We start from the raw sequence: 10,133 nt of genomic DNA, 5'->3' as shown, positions 1-10,133 counted from the left end.
ATTGATGACCTTTCCTTGGCAAGGACATGCCATCACTTTATTATCAGTAGGGTTATACTTCTAGGACCCCCCACAATCCTGAGACTGAAGGGGCTAAGATGTCAATGTGTAGGAAAATTAGTGAGGATCCGCTTCAATCTCACAATCTGCACCCCACTAGTCATGTGATGGTATATCTTTTCTATAGGCTTCACTTTATTATATGGGTTTTTCCACCAATCTAATTCTGTGCTAATATTCTCGTCACTGGTAATGACACTTTCCATTTAGGCCGGTGTGGGTGGGTTTCTAATACTAACCTTGAATCCTGTTGGGCACCAGTCTACAAACTGAATAGTGCGTTTTGTCTTAATGGTTGCGATGGCGGCGTTGACATCCTTGGGGACCACGTCCCCCCTGTATAACATGCAGCAGGCCATGTATTTGCCGTGGCGGGGGTCACACTTCACCATCTGGTTTGCAGGCTCAAAGCAGGCATTGGTTATTTCAGCCACGGACAGCTGCTCGTGGTAGGCCTTCTCTGCAGAGATGACAGGCGCGTACGTGACCAGCGGGAAATGGATACGTGGATATGGAACCAGGTTTGTCTGAAATTCGGTGAGATCAACATTTAAAGCCCCATCAAACCTCAGCGAGGCAGTGATGGACGACACGATCTGCCCAATGAGACGGTTGAGATTTGTGTATGTTGGACGTTCAATGTCCAAGTTTCGGCGACAAATATCATAAATGGCCTCATTGTCCACCATAAAGGCGCAATCTGAATGCTCCAGCGTGGTGTGTGTGGTCAGTATGGAGTTGTATGGCTCCACCACTGCTGTGGACACTTGCGGTGCTGGGTAGATTGCAAACTCAAGCTTGGACTTCTTGCCATAATCTATAGAGAGTCTCTCCATCAGAAGAGATGCAAATCCTGAGCCTGTGCCGCCTCCAAAGCTGTGGAAAATGAGGAAACCTTGTAATCCGGTGCACTGGTCAGCCTGCGAGAGAAGATAGTGCCATATTACACATAACGGTCATAACCAAAGCCTTCCATGTCCTCTATGTATAGATCAGTGCTGATCATAGGGGCCATAGAGGAGCCTCAGTCACCATCACAGCCCTGCGATCATGTAACACCAGCTTCATACAGTGCGTCCACCCATCTCCTGTATACACCGCACCTATATACAGCGTGTCCACCCATCTCCTGTATACACCGCACCTATACAGAGCGTGTCCACCCATCTCCTGTATACACCGCACCTATATACAGTGTGTCCACCCATCTCCTGTATACACCGCACCTATATACAGTGTGTCCACCCATCTACTGTATACACCGCACCTATACAGAGCGTGTCCACCCATCTCCTGTATACACCGCACCTATATACAGTGTGTCCACCCATATCCTGTATACACCGCACCTATATACAGCGTGTCCACCCATCTCCTGTATACACCGCACCTATACAGAGCGTGCCCACCCATCTCCTGTATACACCACACCTATATACAGTGTGTCCACCCATCTCCTGTATACACCGCACCTATATACAGTGTGTCCACCCATCTCCTGTATACACCGCACCTATACAGAGCGTGTCCACCCATCTCCTGTATACACCGCACCTATATACAGTGTGTCCACCCATATCCTGTATACACCGCACCTATATACAGCGTGTCCACCCATCTCCTGTATACACCGCACCTATATACAGCGTGTCCACCCATCTCCTGTATACACCGCACCTATACAGAGCGTGTCCACCCATCTCCTGTATACACCGCACCTATATACAGTGTGTCCACCCATCTCCTGTATACACCGCACCTATATACAGTGTGTCCACCCATCTCCTGTATACACCGCACCTATACAGAGCGTGTCCACCCATCTCCTGTATACACCGCACCTATATACAGTGTGTCCACCCATCTCCTGTATACACCGCACCTATACAGAGCGTGTCCACCCATCTCCTGTATACACCGCACCTATATACAGCGTGTCCACCCATCTCCTGTATACACCGCACCTATACAGAGCGTGTCCACCCATCTCCTGTATACACCGCACCTATATACAGTGTGTCCACCCATCTCCTGTATACACCGCACCTATATACAGTGTGTCCACCCATATCCTGTATACACCGCACCTATATACAGTGTGTCCACCTATCTCCTGTATACACCGCACCTATATACAGTGTGTCCACCCATCTCCTGTATACACCGCACCTATATACAGCGTGTCCACCTATCTCCTGTATACACCGCACCTATATACAGCGTGTCCACCCATCTCCTGTATACACCGCACCTATATACAGCGTGTCCACCCATCTCCTGTATACACCGCACCTATATACAGTGTGTCCACCCATCTCCTGTATACACCGCACCTATATACAGTGTGTCCACCCATCTCCTGTATACACCGCACCTATATACAGTGTGTCCACCCATCTCCTGTATACACCGCACCTATATACAGTGCGTCCACCCATCTCCTGTATACACCGGACCTATATACAGTGCGTCCACCCATCTCCTGTATACACCGCACCTATATACAGTGTGTCCACCCATCTCCTGTATACACCGCACCTATATACAGTGTGTCCACCCATCTCCTGTATACACCGCACCTATATACAGTGCATCCACCCATCTCCTGTATACACCGCACCTATATACAGTGCGTCCACCCATCTCCTGTATACACCGCACCTATATACAGTGTGGCCACCCATCTCCTGTATACACCACACCTATATACAGTGTGTCCACCCATCTCCTGTATACACCGCACCTATATACAGTGTGTCCACCCATCTCCTGTATACACCGCACCTATATACAGTGTGTCCACCCATCTCCTGTATACACCGCACCTATATACAGTGTGGCCACCCATCTCCTGTATACACCGCACCTATATACAGTGTGTCCACCCATCTCCTGTATACACCGCACCTATATACAGTGTGTCCACCCATCTCCTGTATACACCGCACCTATATACAGTGTGGCCACCCATCTCCTGTATACACCGCACCTATATACAGTGTGGCCACCCATCTCCTGTATACACCGCACCTATATACAGTGTGGCCACCCATATCCTGTATACACCGCACCTATATACAGTGTGTCCACCCATATCCTGTATACACCGCACCTATATACAGTGTGTCCACCCATATCCTGTATACACCGCACCTATATACAGTGTGTCCACCCATCTCCTGTATACACCGAACCTATATACAGCGTGTCCACCCATCTACTGTATACACCGCACCTATATACAGTGTGGCCACCCATCTCCTGTATACACCGCACCTATATACAGTGTGGCCACCCATCTCCTGTATACACCGCACCTATATACAGTGTGGCCACCCATCTCCTGTATACACCGCAACTATATACAGTGTGTCCACCCATCTCCTGTATACACCGCACCTATATACAGTGTGTCCACCCATATCCTGTCCACCGCCATTAACTTGAGAACGGCGGCAGCTATAGGCATAGAAGTGGTGTCTAGGTATAGTAAAGTAGCCATGCGCTACGCAATGAAGCCACCTATAGCGCCACCTGGTGGAAAGAAGGGAATTTTGTTTACTTACCGTAAATTCCTTTTCTTCTAGCTCCAATTGGGAGACCCAGACAATTGGGTGTATAGGCTATGCCTCCGGAGGCCGCACAAAGTATTACACTAAAAGTGTAAAGCCCCTCCCCTTCTGCCTATACACCCCCCGTGCTCCCACGGGCTCCTCAGTTTTGGTGCAAAAGCAAGAAGGAGGAAATATAATTACAAACTGGTTTAAAGTAACTTCAATCCGAAGGAACATCGGAGAACTGAAACCATTCAACATGAACAACATGTGTACACAAAAAGAAGGGAATTTTGTTACTTACCGTAAATTCCTTTTCTTCTAGCTCTTATTGGGAGACCCAGACGATTGGGGTATAGCTACTGCCCTCCGGAGGCCACACAAAGCACTACACTAAAAAGTGCAAGGCCCCTCCCCCTCTGGCTATACCCCCCCGTGGTATCACGGGTTCTCCAGTTTTAGTGCCAAAGCAAGAAGGAGGAAGCCAATAACTGGTTTAAACAAATTAACTCCGAATAACGTCGGAGAACTGAAAAACCGTTCAACATGAACAACATGTGTACCCGCAAACAACCAAGAAATCCCGAAGGACAACAGGGCGGGTGCTGGGTCTCCCAATAAGAGCTAGAAGAAAAGGAATTTACGGTAAGTAACAAAATTCCCTTCTTCTTCAGCGCTCTATTGGGAGACCCAGACGATTGGGACGTCCAAAAGCTGTCCCTGGGTGGGTAAAGAGATACCTCATGTTAGAGCTGCAAAACAGCCCTCCCCTACGGGGATGTCACTGCCGCCTGCAGGACTCTTCTACCTAAGCTGGCATCCGCCGAAGCATAGGTATGCACCTGATAATGTTTGGTGAAAGTGTGCAGACTCGACCAGGTAGCTGCCTGGCACACCTGTTGAGCCGAAGCCTGGTGTCGTAGCGCCCAGGACGCACTCACGGCTCTGGTTGAATGGGCTTTCAGCCCTGAAAGAACCGGAAGCCCTGCAAAACGGTAGGCTTCCAGAATTGGTTCTTTGATCCATCGAGCCAGGGTGGCTTTAGAAGCCTGCAACCTCTTGCGCGTACCAGCGACAAGGGCATCGGAACGGCGTACGGGCGCCGTGCGTGAAATGTAGATTCTGAGTGCTCTCACCAGATCTAGCAAACGTAAATCATTCTCATACCGGTGAACCGGATGAGTGCAAAAGGAGATATCCTGATTAAGATGAAACGAGGATACTACCTTAGGGAGAAACTCCGGAATGATGCGCAGCACTACCTTGTCCTGGTGAAACACCAGGAAGGGAGCCTTGGATGACAGAGCTGCCAGCTCAGACACTCGCCGAAGCGATGTGATCGCAACGAGAAACGCCACCTTCTGTGACAGGCGAGAAAAGGAAACTTCCTTCAGAGGCTCGAAAGGCGGCTTCTGGAGAGCAACTAGAACCCTGTTCAGATCCCATGGATCCAACGGCCGCTTGTACGGGGGTACGATATGACAAACGTGCGCACCTTAGAAAGACGTGCTAGACGCTTCTGAAAAAACACGGATAGTGCTGAGACTTGCCCTTTGAGGGAGTCTAGCGACAAGCCCTTTTCTAACTCCTATTGTAGGAAGGAAAGAAAGATAGGCAATGCAAATGGCCAGGGAGACACTCCCTGAGTAGAGCACCAGATTAAGAAAACCTTCCACGTTCTGTGGTAGATCTTAGCAGACGTGGGCTTCCTAGCCTGTCTCATGGTGGCAACGACCCCTTGGGATAATCCTGAAGACGCTAGGATCCAGGACACACAAGCCACACAGTCAGGTTCAGGGCCGCAGAATTCCGATGGAGAAAACGGCCCTTGAGACAGTAAGTCTGGTCGGTCTGATAGTGACCCCGGTCGGCCGACCGTGAGATGCCACAGATCCGGGTACCACGATCTCCTCGGCCAGTCTGGTGCGACGAGTATGACGCGGCTGCAATCGGATCTGATTTTTGCGCAGTACTCTGGGCAAGAGTGCCAGAGGTGGAAACACATATGTGAGCCGGAACTGCGACCAATCTTGCACTAAGGCGTCTGCCGCCAGAGCTCTGTGATCGCGCGATCGTGCCATAAATGCCGGGACCTTGTTGGTGTGCCGAGACGCCATTAGGTCGACGTCCGGCCCCCCCCCCCAGCGGCAACAGATTTCCTGAAACACGTCCGGGTGAAGGGACCATTCCCCCGCGTCCATGCCCTGGCGACTGAGGAAGCCTGCTTCCCAGTTTTCTACGCCCGGGATGTGAACTGCGGATATGGTGGATGCTGTGTCCTCCACCCACATGAGGATTCGCCGGACTTCCTGGAAGGCTGCTGACTGCGTGTCCCTCCTTGGTGGTTGATGTATGCCACCGCTGTGGAGATGTCCGACTGGATTCGGATCTGCTCCCTTCTAGCCACTTTTGGAAAGCTAATAGGGTAAGATACCCTGCCCCGATTTCCAGCACATCGAACTGAAGGGTGGACTCCTGCTGAGTCCACGTCCGCTGAGCCATGTGGCGGAGACAAACTGCTCCCCACCCTGACAGACTCGTATCTGTCGTGACCACTGCCCAGGATGGGGGCTATGGCAATGAGGTGGGAATAAGCCACTATTGCAGAGAGTCCTCGGCCGTCAGGGAAAGGGAGACTTCCCGTCCAGGGAGGTTGACTGCCCATCCCATTGGCGGAGAATGTCCCATTGCCGTTGGCGCAGATGAAACTGCGCAAAGAGAACTGCCTCGATGGCTGCCACCATCTTCCTTAGGAAGTGCATGAGGCGCCTTAAGGGGTGCGACTGGCCTTGAAGGAGAGACTGCACCTCTGTCCGCAGTGAACGCTGCTGGTTCAGCGGAAGCTTCACTATGGCTGATAGAGTATGAAACTCCATGCCGAGATACGTTAGTGATTGAGTCGGAGACAGATTTGACCTTGCCAAATTGATGATCCACCCGAAAGTCTGGAGAGTCTCCAGCGTAACATTCAGGCTGCGTTGGCATGCCTCGAGGGAGGTTGCTTTGACGAGTAGATCGTCCAAGTACGGAATCACCGGGTGTCCGTGAGAGTGCAAGACTGCTACCACTGCTGCCATGACCTTGGTGCCCACCCGTGGGGCTGTCGCCAGACTGAATGGCAGAGCTACGAACAGAAGATGTTCGTCTCCTATCACAAAACGTAGAAAACGTTGGTGCTCCGTAGCAATTGGCACGTGGAGATAGGCATCTTTGATGTCTGTTGAGGCAAGGAAGTCTCCTCGAGACATTGAGGCAATGACGGATCGGAGGGATCCCATCCGGAACCGCCTGGCGTTCGCATGCTCGTTGAGCAGTTTCAGAACCAGAACAGGACGGAAGGAACCGTCCATTTTTGGAGCCACAAAGAGATTGGAGTACAAACCCTCGCCCTCGTTCCTGAGGGGGGACAGGGATCACCACTCCTTCTGCTCTTAGAGCGTCCACCGCCTGCAGCAGGGCATCTGCTCGGTGGAGAGGTGGGGCCGTTCTGAAGAATGGAGTCGGAGGACGAGAACAGAACACTGTCCTGTGCACGTGAGCACAATGTCCGTCACCCACCGGTCTGTGACCTGTGGCAGCTAAATGTCGCCAAAGGCGGGGGAGTCTGCCATCAACCGCGGATGCGGAGAGAGAGAGAGAGAGCTGAGAGTCCTGAGGAGACCGCCTTGGTAGCGGTTCCTCCGACTGCCTTCCTTGGGCGAGATTGAGCCCGGCCGGAATCTGAGCCCGTCTGAGGTTTTGTAGCCCTTTTGCACGAGGACAATTGGGACCTGCCGGAGCTTGGGAAGGACCGAAACCTCGACTGTACTTTTAGGACAGCATTAACAGGGTAAGTCGCAGTGCAGACATTGCGGGGTTACGGACGCCTCTGCGGTACAGATGTCCCTGCTCAAGGTCAGCTGCGCAAGAACAGCAGAAAAGGTTAGGTTGCCAATACGGCTGTGGATGCCGGAGCAACCGACACGCCGATAGCCTCCTAGACAGATTTCAACCAGAGTCCATCTGTCTGTGAATGGCATCTTGAAGTGAAGCCCCATCTCCAGTGCAACTATGGCTCTATATGCAAGCCTGGAGATTGGAGAATCCACCTTTGGACCCTGGGTCCAGCGCTGACCACGTCAGGGGAAAAAAGGGATAACGTGTATCCTAAAAACGTTTGGAGAAGACGCTTATCTGGTAAGCGTGGTGTTCCTGGACTGCTTCTCTGAAGTCAGCGTGGCCAGAAAAATACTCAATATCTGCGTGAGACACTGAAAAGGAACTTCTCCTGTTCGTCTCCTATCTCCACTGGGGGAGCTGAGGGAGAAAGATCCAACCTTCCATTGGTGGACGGTATAGGATCATTCCGTATGGCGTTACCACCCGGTGTATCCGGATTGAGAGCGATGTCAGTATCAAAGCCCTGAAGAGCTGCCGTTTGTTCAAGTAGATTGCCCATGGGTGCAAGTCTCTATATTATGACTACTCCGTCCCTGTCCATGGACAGGGTTGACAGGAGGTTTCTTTGGCCACAACTAGTAGAGCCCCGGCAGACGAAGTGCTAGAGACCCCGGCAGACGACGTGCTACAGGGGAGCATGCACACAATGGGACGGTGTCATGAACAGCATCCCATGTAGTAAAAACAGCACTGAAAACTGTGTTGCTTTTTTGCCGCTGCCGACTAGCTATCTAGAAGTATATAGCCAAGATTGGTGACCGTACAGTGCAATGTATAGCATACAGGCATAAAGTACAAATGACCACTGCAGCACAAGCAATACAAGCAGCATAGAAGCCTGTGCCCTGGCACCCCTGCTCTTCTGCTGCTGTATACTAGTCATCTAGGGGAATATAGCCCAGAAGAGTGACCATACAGTGCAATGTATAGCATACAAGCACAAGTACAAATGAACACTGCAGCACATGCAATCCAAGCAGCATAGAAGCCTGTGCCCTGGCACCTCTGCTCTTCTGCTGCTGTAGACTGGTCATCTAGGGGAATATAGCCCAGAAGAGTGACCATACAGTGCAATGTATAGCATACAAGCACAAGTACCAATGCACACTGCAGCCCATGCAATACAAGCAGCATAGAAAAAAACCTGTGCCCCAGCACCCTTGGTTTTCTGCTGCTGTAGTCTAGCCATTCCAGAAGAATATAGCTAAGACTAGCGACTGTACAGTGCAATGTATAGCATATCAGCATAAACACAAATGAACCCCTCAGTCGTGCAAAACAAGCAGCCTAGAAAGCCTGTGCTTTAGCACACCTGCTTTCCTGCTGCTGATGTGTCGCTCCCCAAGCGGGCATATAGCGACCTATGTAGTTAAAAACAACACATGTATACGCTGCATATATATTGTGGTCAGCACTATGTGTGCCCTTACCGCCCGCCTATAAGCGGGTGTATGAACGCCACTGTCCTGCCTTGGTGCCCCGAGCTCTGCAGTAATGGCTGCCGGCTTCTTCCCCAGCTCGTGTGAGTAGGGGCGGGCCGTGGGCGTGCCCCCAAGGCAGAGCGGGAATCCGGCGTCCGACAGAGTGCAGTGAGAGGGCTGGAGCATGTAAAAAGGCTCCAGCCCTCGGCGCTGCTGATTGCTCAGCGCCTGTCCCCTTCCCTGAGTGACAGGGAGGGGGCGGGAACGAAGCGGCACTAGGCCGCAGAAGCCGGGGACTGGAGTTATAAGCGCCGCCGCCGTAAAAGCGCGGTCGGCGCCCAGTCCCCGGCGAACTACAAGTCCCAGCCGCGCCGCCGCTCCCGGAGCGTCCGGCGCGGTAGTTCCCAAAACACAAAGTCACTCAGCAAAGCTGCAGTGACTGTAACCCTTTACTGTCCCCGGCGCACTAGCACACCCAGCAAGTCTGGAGTGTGCTGTGCCTGTGTGTACGGGGACACAGAGTACCTGTAATGGTGCAGGGCCATGTCCCTGAACGGTACTCCAGCTCCGTATCCAGCAGGTTCAAATGGGTCTGTGGATGGAGCCCGGCGTCAGAGCTTTGAGGCCGGCAGGATCCCACTTCCTCAGAGCCCCTCAGGGGGATGTGGAAGGAAAGCAGCATGTGGGCTCCAGCCTCCGTACCAGCAATAGGTACCTCAACCTTACAACACCATCCAGGGGTGAGAAGGGAGCATGCTGGGGGCCCTATATGGGCCCTCTTTTCTTCCATCCGAAATAGTCAGCAGCTACTGCTGACTAAAATCTGTGGAGCTATGCGTGGATGTCTGACCTCCTTCGCACACAAAGCTAAAACTGGAGAACCCGTGATACCACGGGGGGGTATAGCCAGAGGGGGAGGGGCCTTGCACTTTTTAGTGTAGTGCTTTGTGTGGCCTCCGGAGGGCAGTAGCTATACCCCAATCGTCTGGGTCTCCCAATAGAGCGCTGAAGAAAACAGGGGCGGGTGCTGGGTCTCCCAATTAGAGCTAGAAGAAAAGGAATTTACGGTAAGTAAACAAAATTCCCTTCTTCTTTTTCGCTCTATTGGGAGACCCAGACAATTGGGACGTCCAAAAGCAGTCCCTGGGTGGGTAAAATA

The 10,133-nt window shown here is 52.0% G+C and overlaps 1 protein-coding gene across 1 annotated transcript in view; it reads right to left on the bottom strand.

The window, feature by feature from the left end:
• Nucleotides 1–251: 251 nt before the first annotated feature.
• LOC142259772 (tubulin alpha-1 chain-like) overlaps nucleotides 252–10,133 on the bottom strand; it is a 59,590-nt gene continuing 49,708 nt past the window's right edge. Inside the window, exon 4 of the mRNA XM_075331883.1 lies at nucleotides 252–980. Within this exon, the coding sequence (XP_075187998.1) occupies nucleotides 267–980 (714 nt within the window). The 3' untranslated portion in view covers nucleotides 252–266. The remainder of the gene's footprint in view (nucleotides 981–10,133) is intronic.

Source organism: Anomaloglossus baeobatrachus (assembly GCF_048569485.1).
Source record: "Anomaloglossus baeobatrachus isolate aAnoBae1 chromosome 9 unlocalized genomic scaffold, aAnoBae1.hap1 SUPER_9_unloc_3, whole genome shotgun sequence".
Lineage (NCBI taxonomy): Eukaryota > Metazoa > Chordata > Amphibia > Anura > Aromobatidae > Anomaloglossus > Anomaloglossus baeobatrachus.
The sequence above is the reverse complement of the archived record's forward strand: the minus strand, read 5'-3'. Positions and strand labels throughout refer to the sequence as shown.